Source organism: Pteropus vampyrus, unplaced genomic scaffold (assembly GCF_000151845.1).
Source record: "Pteropus vampyrus isolate Shadow unplaced genomic scaffold, Pvam_2.0 Scaffold272, whole genome shotgun sequence".
Taxonomy (NCBI): Eukaryota; Metazoa; Chordata; class Mammalia; order Chiroptera; family Pteropodidae; genus Pteropus; species Pteropus vampyrus.
In genome coordinates, this window is record NW_011889053.1 from 1447557 (window position 1) to 1467509 (window position 19953).

The following is a 19953-nucleotide window of genomic DNA, read 5'->3' on the forward strand; positions in this document are numbered from 1 at the left end:
CAGAGCTGTCCACTTCAGCAGCTGAGTTGGCCGACTGGCCTGGGTTGGTGCCTGCCCATTCCTCCTCACAGCGAGAGCCTGTGGCCCATCTGCTTACATACGTGGGAGAGAAATGGCCCTTTTTGGGACCATTTTAATCATTTTGTGAGTGTACAATTCAGTGGCATCAATTACTTGATGTTGTGCAACTGTCACCACTATTTCAAAATTTTTTTGCCACCCAAACACAAACTTTGTACCCACTGAGCAATAACTCCCGACTCCGCCCTCCCCACAGCTCCCAGTGACCACTGACTTCTTTTCTGTCTGTGTGTCTGCCTGCTCTGGCTGCCTCGCGTAAATGGGATCACACAGTATCTGTCCTCGCGTGTCTGTCTAACTTCCCTTAGCTCGATGTTTTGAAGGTGCATGCGTGTCGTAGAGGGTATCAGAACCTCGTTACTTTTTATGGCTGAATGCTAAGCTGTTGCATGGCTACACTGCTGATTTGGGGTGACAGAGGACCGCAGATGTGGCTTATGGTCAGAGCAGCAGGTGAAACAGAGGAAGAAATGCAAGGGGAAGAATGTTTTCATAGGAAATCTCAGGAAACGTCCAGGAAGTCCCCTTGGAGTTAGTTCACCTAAGCTTGGAGTTCTGACCAAGTCGCAGTGGGCCTTCTCCTGGAGGCCCAGAGCTTTTCCTGTACAGCAAAGGCCGAGGGTGGCGTGAGTGACTGGTGCAGGAGCGGTGACGGTTTCGTTCTGTTTAATGAAAACACCCGTAAAAGCTAAGTTCAGAGGGCTGAGTTTACCCGATTTCAACTGTTAGAGTAAGGAAGCCACGTTTTGTTAGTTGTCACTATTGCTTGTATGTTTCTTCTGATGTAATTTACCAGAGAATTTATTCTCTATCAGTGTGGAGCCACTGGGAGCCATGGGAAGAGATGAGATTTAGATTTCTAAACGAGTATTCATGTTTATCCGGATTACAGTGGGTGGGAGAGAGATGCCGTGGTCAACACCGAGCTCTCAAGGGTGTAGAAGTTCTCATCCTCGTCTGCTCACATGACAGGATGTCTGTAACTCAGCTCAGTGTCTTCGTGCCCTCTTGGCATTTCAATGAACTCTTCTCTTTATAATGCCATCATTCTTGGCTCATTCAAACTCTAGAGGAACCCAATTAGAAATTATTTACTATCACTCCAAATTGTCTAAAGATATCTAGGCTCTATGGGATATAGGAAATGGCCTGAGAAAGAAGGACTAGTCTAACGTCCAGTTGTGCTTTCAGGAGGGTCTCTGTCGGGTCATGCATGCGGCTTGGGGGAAGGCTCTGTTTTATCGAGGCGAGAGCCTGGGAGAGGGAGAGGGAAAAATGAAGAAAAGAATGCCCACGCTTGCTGAGTCAGCATTCTGTGTGTGCTGGCCGACTGGGTCCTCGCGATGGCCCGAAATGGAAAGGTTTCTGTTACGTGTGAGGCCCTGAGGCCAGAGGACCATGCACTTGATCTCGAGGCTGGATTTGCTACGTGCACAGCAATCTCGTCTCACCAAGGATGTTAGCGGACAAACATGCCAACGTCCGCTTTTCACAGTGCGTCCAGACTCCCGCCGAGGTATGATGATATGTTTCAGGGTATTCCGGCGTTCTTTCCCCGCACTTTTTAAGGACATGACAGAGGAGGGCTCCGAGGGAGGCTTCCTGCCATCGGAGGTAGTACTGCCAACGTTCTCCGCCCCGCCCTTGGCCTTTGTCTTCCTCCCTGCATTAGTGCCACCTGACGCATACTGACTCATTTATTATCGTTTCTTTTACCAGAAGGTAAGCTTCGTGAGATCAGGAGCCATGTTCTTTTCAGCCCCTAAAAGAAGGTCTGGCATAGTTGGCCTCAGTCACTAAATAGTTGATGAATTTGTTAATGCTAGAAGCTTCCTCAGATTCGGCAGCTCACATGTGAGCATGAGTCTTGAGTAAAGAAGAAAAACCAAAAAGGAGGTTATTCATGTTAAAAAAAAAAAAAATCCTATATGGGCTGTGGAGAATAGACAAGGGAAAAAAAGGAAGAAAGCCACTCGCTCCAAAGTTGTCTTCAGTTCAGTGCTCAAGGATCCCAGTCCCATGTTTTATGCGTGAAAACGTTTGATGTCCATCTCCTCCACCCAGTAGTTAACACTAAAAAGGGATTTGAAAATCAGGATCAAAGATGCAGCTGCTTTCCCATGCAAGCAGCAGTTGAAAAAGAGCCCAAAGTATGGCCTCTGTTCTGTTGTCTCTGCCCGATCTGTGACATTTTGGGAAGACACAGGTAAAACGAACTTGATGCTGAGGCGGGTGTGTTGCCGGCCCCTTCTCGTGTCCTGAGCAGACTCGGGAACCCGTCCTGTTGTACGTCCTGTGGAAGGATGCTGTTCGCGTGCAAGGCGCCACGCAAACCTCTGCTACGTGAAGTGTGCCCACGGGGGCCACTGGAGTCCCATTTCAGATCTGACAAGCAGGCCCACTTGAAAGGCGGGAGCGGTCAGAGCAAGAGGGAGCAGTAGGACAGCTGGGAACTCTGCACTGGGGCGCCATCGGCCACTGCAGCTTGGTGGTGTCCACAGGCTGATGGTGGCTGAGGGCCGTCTCTCCAAGGGCAGGGCTCAGCCTTGCTGTGGTGGTTGGGGGCACCAAGAGATCAAGCCACAGCAAGGCCCCAGGGGAGACCATCCTGAGTCCTTTCTAGCACAACGCTCCCCGTTCCCCTCAGGCTGTGGGGTCTGGAACCTTCCCTGCCTCAAGGGGAATTCTAGTACCACCCAGAGGTCGTGCTGGGGTCCAACAAGAATCCGCTCTCACAACCTCCTTTGGGGCGTAAATCCGAGGTTTGGGTAAAATTCTCAGTGTAGAAGGAAGAGTAAATAGAAATTCTCTTCACACAGTTTGGGGCCCTATGAAAAGCATCTGCGTAACTAAAGCAGCAGAGCCTACCATTCCAGAACCTTCTTACGCCCACCAAACATGGGTATCCCCATGGGCCCGACATGCTTCTAGATGCTTTGAATGGACCAGTGAGCAAAAACCCCTGCCGTCATGGGACATACTTCTACCAGAGAGAAACAAAGCAGGACTCCGTAGCTATCACCAAAACGTGTTCATGACAGGGACAATTGAGAACAACCTAGACGTCAGTGGAGAAAGGAGTAAATGTTTGTTTGTTATATAGCACTCAAGCATAGTGGTTTATTTCACAGCTGTAGAGCCAGAAGGCTGGGTTGTAAGCCAGCTGTACCCTCACGGGTACCCCACCTTGCTTTTCTGAGATGTAACTGACATATAACGCTGTGCAAGTGTAAGGTGTACAGTGTGTTGATTTGATACACTTATATACTGCAAAATGTTTTCCAGCGTAGCTTAGCTAGTACCTCCATTGGGTCACATAATTACCATTTGTTTTTGTGGTGAGAGCATTTGTGGTCTATTCTCACAACAACTTTCAAGCACATAGCAGGGCATCAACTATAAACGCGGTGCTGGTGCTGTGCGTTAGGTCTCTTAGGTCTCCTGAACCGACTCATCTTAGAGCTGGAAGTCTATGCCCTCTGGCCAGCATCTCCCAGCAGCACCTCCCCCCGTGCCCCCCCCCCGCCCGACTCCTGGAAGCCACCACTCTAATTCTGTTTTTCTCAGTTCCCTTTTTAAGATTCCACATATAAGTGAGAGATACCAAAGTTGCCTTTCTCTGATTTATTTCACTTAGCATAATGCCCTCGAGGTTTATCCGTGTTGTTGCAAATGGCAAGATTTCCTTCTTTCTCATGGCCGAATAATATTTTATTATATATTTACCATATTTATGCATTCATCCATTGATGGGCACTTAGGTTCTTTCCATATCTGGCTACTGTGAATAACTGGCTGCAGTGAACATGGAGGTGCAGCTATCTCTTCAAGATCCTGTTTTCACTTCCTTTGGGTGTATATCCAGAAGTGGGATGGCTGAATCATATGATAATTCTATTTTTAAGTTTTTGAGAAACCTCCACCCTGTTTTCCGTAAGAGGCTGCCCCAGGCTGCAGTCCTACCAGCAGTGCACAGGGCTGCCTTTTCTCTACATCCTCATCAACACTTCTGTCTCTTGCTTTTCGATGACAGCCCTTCTAACAGGTGTCTGGTGATACCTCGTGTGGGTGTGATTCGCCTCTCCCTGATGATTAGTGAGGGTGAGCACGTTTTCCTGTGCCTGTTTGGCCATTCGAATGTCTTCTTTGGGAAAATATCCAGTTCCTCTGACCATTTTTTAATCACATTGTTTTTTGTTGTTGTTGTTGTTGAGTTGTATGAGTTCTTTATATATTTTGGATATTAACTCCTTATCAGATATTTGATTTGAAAATATTTTCTCTCATTTGGTAGGTTGCCTTTTCATTTCATTGATTGTTTCTTTTGCTGTCTAGAAGGTTTTTAGTTTGACGTAGTCCCACTTATTAATTTTTGCTTTTGTTACCTGTGCTTTTGGTATCATCCGAAAAACTGTTGCCAAGACCACAGCCAGGGAGCTTTTCTCTTCCTTCTAAGAGTTTTATGGTTTCAGGTCTTACACTGAAGTCTTTAATCTATTTAGAGTTAATTTTTGTGAGTGGTGGTCCATTTTCATTCTGCATGTGGTATCCAGTTTTTCTAACACCATTTATTAAAGAAATTTTCCTTTCTCCATTGAGTATTCTTGGTTTGCTTGTCAAATGTTAGTCGAATGTACACGTAAGCTTCACTTCTGGGCTCTCAATTCTATTCCATGGTCTATGTGTCTGGTTTTATGCCAGCACCATACTGTTTCGATTGCTATAGCTCTCTGTATTATAGTTCGATAACAAGAAGTGTGATACGTCCAGCTTTGTTCTTTCTCAGGATTGTTTTGTTTATTCAAGGTCTTTCGTAGTTTCATATAAATTTTAGGACTGTACTATTTCTGTGAAAAATGCCATTGGAATTTTGATAGAGATTGCACTGAATCTGTACATGGTTTAGGGCAGTATGGACATTTTAATAATATTATCTTCCAAGCCACGAGCATGAAATAACTTCCATTTGTTTGTGTCATCCGTTTCTTTCATCAAAGTCTTGTAGTCTTCAATGTACAGGTCCTTCATCTCCTTGGTTAAATTTATTCCTAAGTATTTTATTGTTTTTGAGATTATTGTGGATGGGATTATTTTATTTATTATTCAGATGTTGTATTGTTGGTATATAGAAATGAACCTGATTTCTGTAAGCTGATTTCGTGTCCACTCCTGATTTTAATTTCTCATTTGTAATATGGGGGTTACAGGACTTAGCTCACAGGTCATTTTTAGCATTATATGAAAAATGAAAAGCCTTTAGGATAGTGCTTAGAACACAATCTGTGCTTAATAATGGTAGCTGTGTTTATTATCATGCCGGTAACGGAGCACAACAAAGCAGTTAAAAAGCAATGGACTAAGTCCATATATCAACATAAATGATATAAATATACAATTGTCCGTGACTTATTTATTCAGCAACATTTACTGAGTGCCTACTGTGTTCCAGGCAGCATTATAGGTACCTGGGAATCCTTAGTGAACAAAGAGCCTGCCTCTTTGGACCTTACATCCCAGATGTAGGGATGTAGCATGTAAGGAGATTATGTGCTCTTTTAGGAGGGGATAAGTGCTGTGGGGAAGGAAAACGGAAGTCTGGAGGTATTGGGGATTGCCAGAGTTAAGCTGGGGAGTTGGTGGAATTTTAAGCCAACAAAACAAATATGAGAAAATGTTAACTAGCGGCTCCAGGTGGTGAGTATACAGGTGTGTGTTGGGTTATTTCTTTTGCCTTTCTACTATTTAATTTTTTTCTCAAAAATTCCTCTCTGTGATACAAGAGATAAAATGAAAAGATGATAATGAATCTGAAATGTGGCATTGGATTAGAAGCAGAAAAAATCTTAAAGGAGCTAAACGAGATCTATTTCTCGAAAAGACTCTAACCTAGACATGAAATTTTAAAGTCTGTTAGAGATAGACATGAGTAGAACCACAATGCAGAAAACCAAATAGTCACACGGAAGACCAGTATGACAGTAAATAGAATCAAACAAAACCAGAATGAATATACCCAAAGCAACACTTACAGATACAGTAGGACATATTTCTGCATTGAAGATCTAAACAAAAGTGATTAAAAACGAATCCAGTACTGAGACGTGGCCTGCTGGGACTGTTGCAGAAGCACTTACTTAAGGGACCCAGTTCCTTAGTTCTCTTTTGTAGGTGTGGCAACGTGCCAACTGTAAAACTGTTTTCAAGGCTCCCTTGCTTCTTCCTGCTGTGTGGAATGTGGATGTGACAGCTGGAGCTGCAGTGGCACCCTGTGTCCACCAGGAGGCAACAAGTGGACGAGTGAAGGAATGGAAGGCAGGGTGCTGAGGGAGATAGACACATGTGAGAGAGAAGAAAAAAGAAAGGTGGGAGACCCCTGGACCCCTATTGGCCTGCGTCCATACGATACCAGCCTTGAATTCTACGTCCGGGTTTGTCACATGTGATTATATATGTACAGACGCACACACACACACACATATGCGTACATACATATATACATATATATATATATATCTACACGTATATAGATAATAAATATATACATATAACTATATATGTAAAATTTTAAACAGCCCTGTGGTCTGAGTTTTCTGTTAAATGCAGGTGAGCCCACTTTTAACTGAAACAAGTCCGAACAATAAACATCTGTGGGAAAGGAAGATAATCCAGTCTCATCGGCCAAGCGGCTACTGTGGAAGGACACGTGACAGCCACGCGTGGGCCCCCGGGGCACGTGACAGCCACACGCGGGCCCTGAACCAATCTGGCTAAGGCCAGGCAGCGCCACATCCCAGCTGTGGACCCGCAAACCAGTTATTTACTCTCGAAGCCTTAGTTTCTTCGTCTAAAAACTAGAGAAAACATTTACTTTATAAAATTGTTGTAAAGGTTAAGGGCAGTTAATATACATCAAGCTCTTTGTTCAGTGCTTAGAGCTCTCGGGAAACAGAGAAAATTTATTGGAACAACCAACTCGAGTCTGCTCTGAGAAGGATTAAACACATCACGAAGGGGACATCCTTTTATTTGGTATTGTTCAGAAATAGCTCTACAGGCAAATAAAAATAAAAGTATAAAAGTATCAATTTTATAAAGGAAAGATTTGCAACTACTGAATATAATCAAAATGCTGGAAGACGATGAAAAACTTATACATCAGGTTTAATGGAACAAAATAGAAAGTTTGAAAATAGTCCTAATTATTTGTCGTTTAGTATGGAATAAAAAGTATTTTAAAACAATGGGGAATTGAATTATTTCAGCATTGGTTTTGGGATTATCAGTTTCTCATGTGGGAAAAAAAAAATCTACTTAGCTCCTAAGCTAATGCCACATGCCAAAATAAAATTTTAGAGGGACTGGGGAGTACAATGTAATAGAACATAGATGAATATTCACATCACCTTGGGGTGGGAAAAGCTGTTGTAAATGTAACGTCAAATGCAGGAAGTAGAACAAAGATGGGTACATGTGACTAGAAAAATTTCTAAAAATTTAGACTTTTATGGTACAGTTGGTTATAAACAGAATTTAAAAGTAATTGATGTACTTAATAAGAAACTTACGTATGCAGTAAGAGAGAAGTCTCCCAATAAGGTTTTAGTAACAGCCAGGTCTGGAGGCCTATTCTGAGGTCTGTTCTGGTGTTGCCTCTGTCCAGTCTCATGGGACAGCGGCCAGGGGGTCGTTCCACCCCAGGACTCAGGAGCTGAAACATGACTCATGTCAAGATGTTATCTTCACCTGCCAGAGGTGCCAACTGTGTGACCATCAGTCAGGTCCCGTCCACTGCCTTCTGCTCCCTCAGGGCCTGCCGAGTGTCCAGGACAGGCCGGGTCTCTGAGGAGCAGAGAGAGAGATGACTTCTAGGGTTAGGATTTAAAACTAAGTTTACTTGGCCATAAAGCCCCTCGGTTCAGTATCCATCTTTTCCCCCCAAACAATCCGAATAAGCACTTCAAGTGGAAACATCTTTGAAGTTATGTGGTGCAAGACTTAATACACTGTTTTTGTTTGTTTGTTTGTTTGTTTGTTTTTTGCTTTAAAGTGGGAACTCTACGGCAGTGTTTCTTTTTTCTATGATATTTTCATATTTAGAGCGAGTGACAGGTTTAGGAGGACATGGGGAGCGTTGGGTCTACCTCTTCCTTCTCCTGTTGTGTTTTTCACTGTCAAAATGTAAATATGTTGCCTAATGGGGTAGGTAGCACCGCACTTCAACCAGCGTAAGATTAGGGTCTGAGATGGGACCCAGGACAGGTGAGAACTGAAGGGCGAAGAGAGGGCCCTGGTGCTCGCGGGAAAGGCGGCGAGGATGGGGGGCCCGCGGGACGACTGTCATCGTGCCCTCAGCTCAGCCCCCAGAGTCGCGTCCAGCCGGTCCCGGTGGGGCAGAGGCCCTGGGCAGTGCCAGCTCATCGTTTCGGGCGTTGGGCTTCACAGCAGTCACCTCTCTGCTCTCCCCTGCCTCCTAGCGGGGAGCGAGGCTTTGTGGCGATAACAAGCATCTCTGTGCGCAAACCGAACTTCAACAGCCCAGACGCGGGTGGCCCCGTGATCCCACATTGCCCCGCATTAGCAGAGGGAGATGGCGTCCCTCCCACGGGACAGCCTCGTGACACGTCTCTTCCCTCCTCACCTCCCAGACAGCTGCAGCATGACTTTCCCCGGGCCCTGATTTTCAGCACGGATGATTATTTCTTCAGAGAAGATGGTGCCTATGAGTTCAACCCTGACTTCCTGGAGGAAGCGCATGAATGGAACCAGGAAAGAGGTGACACAGCCCTTTCCGAGCTCGCGGGATGCCCCATTGTGTACATACATGGTAGCAGAATGAGCAAGTCCTACCGGAGGAGTTTGATCAAAAGTTCTGCCATTTCCACCCCCCAAACAGATGTCAGAGCATAACCCGCTAGATGCCAGGAAAAAGAGAATGATTGGTAACGGGTCCTGGGCTAGGTGGCATTAGCGTTATGTAATGAGGACGTGCTGTGATAGAAATGACAAGCTCTGGGTGCGCTCACTCCCCGTCTGATTGTTGCGTGTCGTTCACTGTTGTGTAACATTGTGTTGCAGCAAGGAGAGCAATGAGGACCGGCATCTCGCCCGTGATCATTGATAACACCAACCTGCACGCCTGGGAAATGAAGCCCTATGCCGTCATGGTAGGAAGAACCTCATTCTGAATTCGCGGTTACGGGCATTTGCGAGAAAGTTGAAACTTTTGTTCTTTGCTCTTTATCTGACCTTCCAGATCTCATGCTCATGACACATCTCATGAGGAGGAGGTGAAGAGGTGTCATTTTGTGACAACTCGCTGACACGCTACTGTCAGACAGCATACGGTTCTGAAATGGCCCTTGGTCAGGCTTTCGACAGTTTTCCTGTCCTGGGGTCTTCCTTGGGGAAGGCTCACGCGGGCGCTTCCGTGGGGGCCTGCGGAGAAACCAGACCAGCTGCCGCTACAGCAGAGCTGTCCACCCGGTCACAGGACACTTCTGTGCTCGGCCGGGAGCTCGGTGCTGTGCAGCATTGCTGCACGGGTCCCAGGGCACGAGCTCTCAGTCTGAACACAGATGTAGGGTTAGCGCCGTTAGCCCGTTACTTGCCAGGACTGAAGCACCAGAGCCCATGGAAAGGGAACAACACGACCGTGTGCCCGAGATGGACACGGCAGGGTGCACACTTTAATTTTGAAATATGCCTGATCTTTTTTCAGACATATTCCATCTTTTCTGCTACTGAGTTATCAGTCTCTATTGGGTGTAGGAAGGAGAAAAGATGGAGACACATACAGGGACAGGAAGAAGACAGCTGGGGGTCCCGCGGTTGTCACGCCTGAGCCCCAGCTGGCTGGCTGGCCAGTGGCCCCCTCCCGAACTGGGCCCGTGGCAGTCTGGTCTCAGGCCGTTACACGTTTTGGGCAGAACTGCTTATATACAGGGGTGGGTGTGCTTTCCTCTACATGCTCATCAGTTTCACTTAGGCTCAGGTGGTGGGACTTTGGAGGGAGGAGTGTCAACCGGGTGGCTGGTCCACTCAGGAGAGAAGTGAACAGGGAAATGAAGAGTCAGTTAAGGCTGGGAGAGGCTGAGGGGAAGTCACGTTACTTCGTGCTTCCCAGATACGTACAATCTTCTCCAGCCACCACAGCTGCTAGTCAGACCCAGAAATGGGACCTTTCCCACATGGGACGTTTGAATCCTTCCCCGATGACAAGGCCATCTAAACGATGGAGAGGGAATCTTGTCACTGAGCCCTTTTCGTTGACCTTTCAGCACCAAATGCTGGGTTTGAGAGAGTAGCCTCGCAGTGGGTTTGGGGATGCATGGGGTATCTGGGCGTTTGGGGGAACCTGCAGCCGTGTTCTGCCCTCGAGGGGCCAGGGCCCAGTGCAGGGAGCCGTGCTGCTCTGCGTGGCAGGGGGACTGCTCTCGGAGGGAAGAGTGTGTAAAGTGTGTGGGGATCCCTTCCATTTCATAAGCTCTGTTCCTATGGCACTGTCACTCTCTAAACCAAGGACAAGGCGTTTGACAGACGTAAAAATATGGTAATCACACAAACGGCTTTGAGACGCCGCTGAGTTCTTGGTCATTCTGTGCACAGGGCATTTGAAGCTAGTTCAGGTGTCTATTTAAAAAATGTCCAAAACAAAGAACATTTATAATTTTACTACATACTAAGTAAAGTGGACCGGAATTTGTCACTGGGAGCCATACTGTGATCTGAGGGTGACCTAGTATTATGGAGACGAACCGGCTGTGTTAAGATGAACCCAGGCATTGGATTACTGCTAACACAAAGGGAATTTTAGAAAAGATTTGTAGTGAATGTTAAGTGGCAGCATAAACGTCCCCAAACATGCATACCATGTCTTCAATGTTTTATGTACTTTTGAAAAATCAGGCACTTGAAAATAACTATGAAGTTATATTCCGAGAACCTGAGACTCGCTGGAAATTCAACGTGCAAGAGTTAGCAAGGTACTTCTTTGTTTTTCTAGCTCCTCATTATGTGTCCTGCTATTTTCAGGTGTTTCAGACCGAACAAAAGAATCTTTTCAGGCTGGAAATGGACATGGTAGTTTTCAGGCCAGAAATGGTAATTCTTGGAAATTGATAACTTTGGAATTATTAATGTGAAGACTTTAGTTTGGGGTCAGTTTTCTAATATTATGCTAAATCTTGGCTTGGACTTGGTCCTTTAAAAGGACACATTTAACATTCTGTTAAAATGCTTCTTCATTAATGAGCATTTAAAAACACTGTCTTCTGCATGGGTTTGCACATGTCTGGTGTTGCATTAGGCAAAACAAAGATCTTTAGATGTCGGACAGTGTGTGGTTCATTTTTGGCCCAAATGCTGCTTCTCATTTATAAAGCAATAAATGTCCAAATGATACTAACTTGCTGACCGAGTGCATGGATTCTGATATTCATTATCTGTGTCATTTGATAATGTCAATGATTTAAAAGTAACCAGTGAGATCAGAATTTACTTTGTAGAAATAAAGCTAGTTCCTCCTTTGGTTACAAGGAGGCAGAGTTTGCGAAGGGGCTGAGGACCCAAACCACCGAGATGGTTGTTAAGCCCCCAGCTCGCAGCCCCATTCCCGTGGTTGCTTCTCTGGATTTTCCGTTTTGCCCGGTAGCCCCATTTGATTTTCCTGCCCACTAGAATTTAATAAGTGTCTAGACCTATCTAGGCCCAACTGACATAAATCGATTATAGATAGGTGCATGCTTAACTTGCAAATAGGTAAAAAAAAAAAAGATGTCATGGTCTTTCTTGTCCTGAGGCGTAGAATTGAGATTTCCTGAAACGCAGCAGCGTTTCTGACGCATTAGCTCCTCGCAGGCCTTGGGGTGGTTTAGGGGCGGGCAAGGCCGCGTGGAAACCAGGAGAGAGAACTGCTTAGCAAGACGCGCTTCTGTCCGCTGAATCCTGAGAGCAGGGAGGGCATATCTGTGTCATAATACGGGACTTGTAAGACCGGAACCCCTCTTGACAGATGGCCTTAACTAAATGTCTGCGTTTTTTTCTTTTCTGTGTAGAAGAAACATTCACGGGGTCCCACGAGAAAAAATTCACCGGATGAAGGAACGGTACGAACACGACGTCACCTTTCACAGCGTGCTGCGTGCAGAGAAGCCGGGCCGGATGAACAGAAGCCAGGACCGGGCCAGCGCCTCGCCCCCCCATCGCAGGGGCTGCTGGGCCCCCTGCGCGGAGCTCCCCGCCCGGAGGGCTCCCAGTGGCGTCACAGCCGGGGGCTCCTTCAGCCGGAGGGGGCGTTGTCACCATGGGTATTAGACACCGCCTCACAGGCACCCGTTTTCCTAAATCTGTTTTTACTTCAATTTTTGGTATTCATTCTCCGTTCAGTTTTAGTCCGAGCTCTGACAATGCCGGTGTGAATAGCCGGACCTGGGCGATTGTGAGAAATCACCGTGCCATCCACAGCAGGCGTTTGGTCACTGACCCTGTGTGCATGGTCTGACGCTGGGAGTTCTGCAGGTTTGGGTGAACAAAGTACTCTCTCCAGGGAAAGAATTTGAAGCTAAAACTCGAGAACGTACCCGGGAAGTCAGTCTGTCACTCACCTAGGTTCATACGTGAAGCAAAGCGTTCATAGTGTACGTGAGCCTCAGTACCCCTTTCTCTGAAGTCATCTGTTTTTTCAGGAATTCACCTCCATCAGGAAAGTTGGACAGGTGGGGAGGAGCAGTGAGAGGTAGGAAAAGTCTTAGTGCCATTGCTACTTTTTTAATCTGTGTATCCAGAAATGTGAGATATGTGGCTATAATGATATTGATTTTCCTTTAAAATGAATATACTAGGAAGTACACATCAAAGGGAATATTGTCCTTCCAAGGAGACACTTGGAAAATTATTTTTATTCTAGTGACGTATCATTGTTAAAAATGTCTGTCAAGTCCTTCTTAATAGCTTACACAAGCTACTGAGGAAAATCGGTGTCATTATTTAGTCACTCTTTGTAGTCTTGTGTTTTAACTGCCACTTTACTGACCAGGATCGAACCTGAATACCGTTTGGCTGTTGTGCTAATAGTGTAAATAAAACAAGCCTCTTTTATAAAACATCAGTTTTTAAGAGGAATCATTAAGCAGTTTTTAAAATTTTGCTTCTAAAGGTAATTAGTTGGCGGCCCCCATGTCTGGGGTCCAGACCACAGAGGGGTACGTGAAAGTCATGCCCACTGTCACTTCAGCAGTCTTGGTGTCCGTGTGGCATTAAGACAGGAAAGTTCTACAACTCTGCAATGTCCCTCTTCTACCAATACTGAATTTATGAATCCAAATTCTCGGCAGGTTGGAATCAGATTAATCTGGTGTGCGACCTGATAAGACCACATAGGATGTGTGCTTTATTTCTTGTTGGCCAACAGCTTTTCTCTAATGTTCTGTGAAATATTATTTTAAGTGTCTTATATGATGGTGCTTTTATCGTTATTAAAAATTATATATGGTATTGCTTTATATGGATTTTCATTGAATCTAAGTCTTTTTTGTTCAATAATATAAAAAATTAATTATCTACCATAGAATTCTACCATATTAAGAACCACTTTTTAAAAATATCATAAACCTATTTACCGGTGTTCTTTGAAAGGAGACATAAAAGACAAAACCAACCTTATTTTTACTTGTTTATAAGGCATTTGATCTGTGCACATCAGAAAGACATTACTTTAGCATTCCACTATGACTCTGTTGAATCTGTGACTACCAGCAATGCATGTTTTTTCTTTATTAACATTTAAAGAGTGGTATCTCCTTTAACAGTTTTGCTAATGAAACCGAAGTTTAGTGAATTTGAATAAATCCAAAGTATTGTGGTTTTGTTAAATTCTACATGTCCAGGCACTGCACACGATAACCCTCTGATAATCCTGCTCGCCCTCCTGTCCAGGCCTGGCCACACTGAGTGCCCGTCACCTCAGTCCCTACAGAATTCGCTCCTCAGGAGGGCTGGGCTCCTTCAGGACGGCGGAGTTACCGTCCCGGAGTCGAGCCCTCCTGATGTAGGACTGGTTCCTGGCGTGGGACTTTGGGTCATTTGGTCTGAGTGACCAATATGGACAAGTGACCCCAGGCTACAGATCCAGAACTTTTCTAACTCAGAAAAGTAGTTTTCCAGTCTGTCTCTTTCCCGCCCATGACTCCTGAAATACTCGGTATGGAAGCATAAAAATAATTGGCGAAATGCAGCCTAGAAGTGGTTTTTTCCTCTCAGCTCACTGATTTATATAATTTCTTCAACATGTGTTTGACATGTATTGCATTGCGTGTTAACATTTACATCAGTCCTGGGGCTGGCACAGCCCTTTATACACACGACAGGTTCTTACCAAGTGATTGTGGAGTAGCACAAATGGCTTTCACTGTTTATCCCTCATGCAGTGTACACTGTTGACTCCGTAATCATTAAATTGTCACTTTTCTGGGTATTAACAGCCACATGTACTCCAGCTTCATACTTTGCTCAGGTAGCTTAACTGTATTACTTACAATTTATGAGGCGTGTGTGCATTAGATTTCTCTTTAACGAGAAGTCTAAGTGGTAATGAAGAATGATGGAGAGAAGGTAATAGCAGGTTTTCTAGGATGAGAAAAAAGGTTAAATTCTTATCATTCTTTCTGTTCACCAGAGACTCAAGTTTTATTCCCTGTTCTAGAGTAGATCACCAGGAAAATGATTAGAACATGAAGACCAGATTGTTTTATAAACAAAGCTCAAATTTAAATTGCATCAACAAGATGGGCAGAACACAAGTTAAAAAGAACAGCGGAAGGGCCTGTTTATTATGTTAACGACTTAGAGGAGGGAAGACTCATGGATCAGTTATGGAAGGAAACAAACTGCTTTATAAAAGGATAGATTCTTGGGTTTGAAATGTGTTTATAATTAGGCTTGAAAACATGGTATTATATATAAATGTTTATATATAAATGTAAGACATATTAAAAGACCCGATTTAAGAGTTTTTCCGTGGTATCAGCTCCTAGTTAGAACTGCTTTCTCTGTTTTCTTTAAACATAAGACAGTAACGAATGAGAACATCATCTTGAATTGAACTGGCACCTTCTGCGGGGTGCTTAGGAGCCCCTTGAGTCCCGTGCAGGCAGCATCCGTGCCAATTTGAAAGAAAGATTTTAAGTTGCAGTCCAGACCATCATTTTGTTAAAAAACAAAAACAAAATTAACACTATGAAATCTGCTTCTGCTTTAAAGTGCTTGTATTTTAATTGAAATAATTTCAAAGATCACATTGTAATCAGAAAAAGGAATTACGCTGAGAGTTCTATTTTTCTTATAGTCACGCTGACTTAAGGGTGAATAATCGTCAGAAGAAAACCCCACTGTCACATCTTACTCATCCGACGTTTCATTAGGGTAGAACTACAGCAGGACCAACGCACGCATTTGGGAAAACTGGCTCACAGTGGGTTACTGCAAAAAAAACACCTAATATAGGAAACTAAAGTAAAAGGAATTACGCAGGTCAACATAACTACTTAGAACCCTAGTTTCATTTAATTAAGGACACAATCTAAAAAAAAAGTTACGTTTATTTCATTTGTAAAATACTTGTAGTGATCAAATCAGTCATAAAGATCTTTTTTCAGTCAGAGATTTTGTCTTGATTCGTTAATGAATATCAGTCGGTTTTGAGAGATTTCCAGTGGAGAAGGCGGCAAAGCGCACTCCTGTGACACGCGAGCACGCAGACTGGGAACCACTTCCCTTCTCGTTCTGCAGATACTGACGAGCAGTTTGAAGCTGTGTTGGACTGAGAGGCAAAGAGTCTGTCACCAGTGTATCAGCCTTTCCCTTGCCTCTGCAGTCTCTGGGGAGGTTCGTGATCACGCTTGCGTCCTGCACGTGAGGCCCCAGCTCCTGGGCGCTGGCCCTGCTGTGGGGCCGCTCTCGTCCCGACACAGGGTGGCGGGGAGCCTGGTGGCTCCCAGATCACCTTTTGAGCAGTCCTAGCAGAGCACCAGTGGGGTCACCGGGAGGTGCAAGTCGGTTTTCTCCCGCTGAACCAGACAAGAGGGCCTGCGTATTAATCAACGCGAGCTCTTCGTCAGCTATCGAATCACTTTCCAGAAGCGAATTGTCATTAAATTTTTTAAGTGGAGTTGTCTGAGGAGAATTCAATTCTTTTTTCTTCATAGGTGTTTCATATTTGGGGCCACAACTCCGTGGTGGCTGAAATGCCTTCTGTGCAGCTGGAGAAACGAATGTACAGATGGGACTGACAGGAGGAGGTAAAGGCAGTCTGCCCAAGAGATCCAGGGCTCTCCTCTTTTTGCAGGTTTTGGGGTCATCAACCTCTTTTTCTCCTTTACAACAAGACTTTGAAGCCTTTTGGGCAGATGGAGGTGTGGGAACAGACTTCCCTTTTGCCTTACAAAGTGCTAAAGGACTTTGACTGTTCATCTCATTGGTGGGAGAAGACATCTAATAAAAATAGTAGCAAATATAATTATGTGCTAATATATAAAACAGCCAAACTAGCTTTTCAATAAAAATATTTAAACACACAGATACCACACACAGTCTCGCTCCACTGACGGCTAACAGGTCAGGTGATTTCATGAGACATTCATATCATTATTCTTATTCCCCCAGAAGGAAATAACTTTGCAGAAGAGGATATAAAATGACATGAAAAGGCGGATGAAGACTAATCATAGTAAAAGACAGAAAAGGAGGTAGGGGACATAAGTAATACTTTAATATTTTCCTTTTTCTTGTTAACAGGTTAAACAAAGATAACCATTTAAGAACATATTGCCTGGGTCCTAATGCCTGCTTTTCTAACTTGGTTACTTTAGGCAATTGTTTAAGCTCCCTCTGCCATGATTCCCTCATCTGTAAAATGGAAATATTAATGATGTTTATCTCATAAGGTTGTTGTGAAGGGAATCAGTTAATAGAGACAGACTTAGCAAGTGTTAGCTACTTAAGAATTAGTCATCAGCCGGTACTATAAGCTTTAGCTTGATGTGCATTCATTGTGATTTAAAGAGTTAAACTGAGCTTAGAAACAACCCTAATTGTATAAAATAGCTCTCCTAGCAAAAAGAGTCTTTTCTATCACATGTACTTGAAAATGCTAAAAACGAAAGCACTTGTTTGTAAAATTTTGCCCCCAAAGAGTGTTATATTCTGGCTTCAAATATAAGATATAATTTCTAGAAAACCTATAGGTATAGGAGCCATATAATGATAAACTATACTCTCTAATTAAGCTTACATTTGACCACATTCCTCAGTGTACACCCGAATACGCTGTTGCCTTCGTATACAATATTTATAAAATTCCTTAAATGTATATTAACTCACCAGAAGCCTACTGCCTAGACCAAGGGCCATCTGAGCAGCGTGTGACTCTGAAGTGCAGCGTTTGGTTGGGGTGGACCACTGATGATTGTTTGCATGAAGTATCTGCATAAGCTTGTTTTCTGCTTCATTGCAAAATATATCAACATTCTAAGAAAATAAAGTGGGAAGGCTGTTTTGTGAAATGCAATCCTACGTGGTCATGTTTTTAGAAAGTGTTACCTTTAAAACCAGAACTAATATTCAGATCAGAAAAAAAGAATGAGACACCCTAAATTTAATAGCAAGTGCCAAACATTATGCCAATGAAAAAAATGCAAAACCAACATCAGTGACGTAGGGAAGGTCAGTTGTTGGAGAGGGGAGGGCGGGCGAGTGTGTGTGCACGTCGGGGAGGACAGAGATGGACGGGGTCTTCCCAGCCGCCTACTTTAAGTGGCGAGGGGCCATGCAGATGAGCTGCTGGAGGCTGGGGCTCTGGCTGCAGCTCTTTACTACTGACACCTGCGTGGCTTCCGGTACCTACAGAGTGCTCCTTAGACTAGGAGTGAAGTGAGAGGATGGCCTCCCGTATGTTTCAAGATTAACAGAAATAACATGTAGGTTAAACCACGTGAAACTAGTTCCAGAAGTCACAAATGGTCAAATACTTCATAGGGCTGAAATGAATTGATGAAAGTGTTTTGTAAAACTTTAAAATGCTATGAAATGACAGCTGTCCCTGAACTGCCCTTGCATGGTCTCAGAACCTGAGATGTAAACAGGAGGTTCTCTGCATGGCAGCCAAGTGACAAAGGTCACCTGGCTCCACCCTGAACTCGGGGGCCAGGTACACCAGGTGCTACTCTGCGCTGTGTGTCCTGCGTCTTTAGGTAAATACTGCTAACTTCCTTCACACAGCTAGTTACTCTAATGCTTTTAAAATGTTTTTATTTATGTCAATTTTGAATAACGCTTTAAATATTAAACTATAGAACCATGAAGCTTATCTTTTGTAGATTCTACCCGTTAGCAGTCTGTAAAACCCAGACTGTTACAGGGGCGGCTCTGCACAGAAGCCAGTGCTCTGGGCTCTGGCTCAGGTGGCCGAGTGTGCGTCTGGCTCTACCGGGGGAATTACCAGTAAAACGGAAAGCCAGTTCCTCATCAGGCAGTGTGAGGATAAGGCCTGGCACACAGTAAGCACTCAGTAAACTTGAGCTAATGTGATGTATATATAGACGGAAGCAAAACTGCATATGATCCAGGGAAAATAATTTTAGAGTTCTCTTATTTGGGATTATTTCAAATCAAAGACAGGTACAAATTGTGTAAAACAGGAGATAAGGAGTTTAAAATGTCAACCTGGAGTCGGCATGTTATTAACTAATTACACGCCACTCACTGAGGACCACAGGTAACTCATGTCACTTGTCACCAGTTCTCAGTCCGCCTACACAGCCCGTGGCTCCGAACACCCTTCTCACCTTTCTTCCTCAGTCACTCTTTTTTCCCTGGTAGCTGTCAGCCCCCACCTCTTCAGGTTCACGAGCAATCAACACAGGACAGAACCCCTGACATCATGTGTCAGCATCCAGTTTTTATAAAAGCCATTCCTCTGATACCTGATTCTCAAAATAGGAAAACACCAAAACGTGTGGTAATGCTCAAAACTAATTTTACCTCAATAGCATTTCTCATTTTGTGGAAAGTCTCTTGAAAATGGCCCTCCTTTGGACTGGCAGAAAACATAGAAAAATCTCCAGCAAATAAAGTAGGAATTCCTGATTTGGAGTCTGGTCGCCACTGGAGGTTGCTCGCAGCAATTAACACGTGCGGTTTAATAATTTCTTCATTCAGATCGATCCAAAACTTTACTGCCAGTAAGTTATGGCATTCATCCGACAAATAGACCAAAGGAGGAAGGCCTAAAACGGAAAAAACGAAGAGCAAAACACCTGCTTCATTGTGTGTATGTTTGTTAGATAAATTTAAAGATGCGAGGGACCTCATACACCCATTTATTTTGGTATGCTAATGGTAAAAACAAATCGAGTAAGTTTAGAGAAAGCTTAGGATTCCCAAAACGACCCGATGCTTACAGCGCTGAAATTGCAAGGCCAACATGACAGTGCATTCCGTCCCTGGGGCCGTGGGAAGCAGGCATTTTCCTACAGTGCTGTGGGAACACAAAGTCGTGCAACTCTCTGGAGAAAGATACACCACAAAGCGACACGCACTTACCTTTCCACCTGGCAATCCCCCTGGTACTGTGCCATGAAGACACACTTCCAGTAGCAGTAACACACACGGGCAAGGGGGAGGAAGCGCGTGCGAGGGTCTGCACTGAAGCACTGTTCCCAGGCGTGAACGGCCGCGAGCAGCCTACACTAGCTCACAGGCCGGACCCGCACACCCACACAGCAACCTGCCACACAGCTGTACACACGGAGTCTCTACCACAGGGCTGCCACACAGACTGTTCGGTGAGAAAGTGGCACGGAGGGAAGATAAGCGTGTACC

At 44.5% G+C, this 19953-nt stretch overlaps 2 protein-coding genes and 1 non-coding gene across 3 annotated transcripts in view; 2 read left to right on the top strand and 1 right to left on the bottom strand.

The window, feature by feature from the left end:
- Nucleotides 1–13586, top strand: part of N4BP2L1 (NEDD4 binding protein 2 like 1) — an 18358-nt gene extending 4772 nt beyond the window's left edge. The window contains exons 3-6 of the mRNA XM_023520621.1: nt 8722–8854; nt 9157–9245; nt 10987–11063; nt 12135–13586. Coding sequence (XP_023376389.1) covers nt 8722–8854; nt 9157–9245; nt 10987–11063; nt 12135–12393 — 558 coding nt within the window. The 3' untranslated portion in view covers nt 12394–13586. The remainder of the gene's footprint in view (nt 1–8721; nt 8855–9156; nt 9246–10986; nt 11064–12134) is intronic.
- Nucleotides 2174–2289, top strand: LOC111729640. Its single transcript, XR_002776311.1, has one exon. It is a non-coding gene; the product is annotated as a small nucleolar RNA SNORA16B/SNORA16A family (small nucleolar RNA).
- A 369-nt stretch (nt 13587–13955) lies between the features above and the next one.
- Nucleotides 13956–19953, bottom strand: part of BRCA2 (BRCA2, DNA repair associated) — a 59949-nt gene continuing 53951 nt past the window's right edge. Inside the window, 3 exon segments of the mRNA XM_023520613.1 lie at nt 13956–16566; nt 17455–17601; nt 19114–19358. Of these exon segments, the coding sequence (XP_023376381.1) occupies nt 16075–16566; nt 17455–17601; nt 19114–19358 (884 nt within the window). The 3' untranslated portion in view covers nt 13956–16074.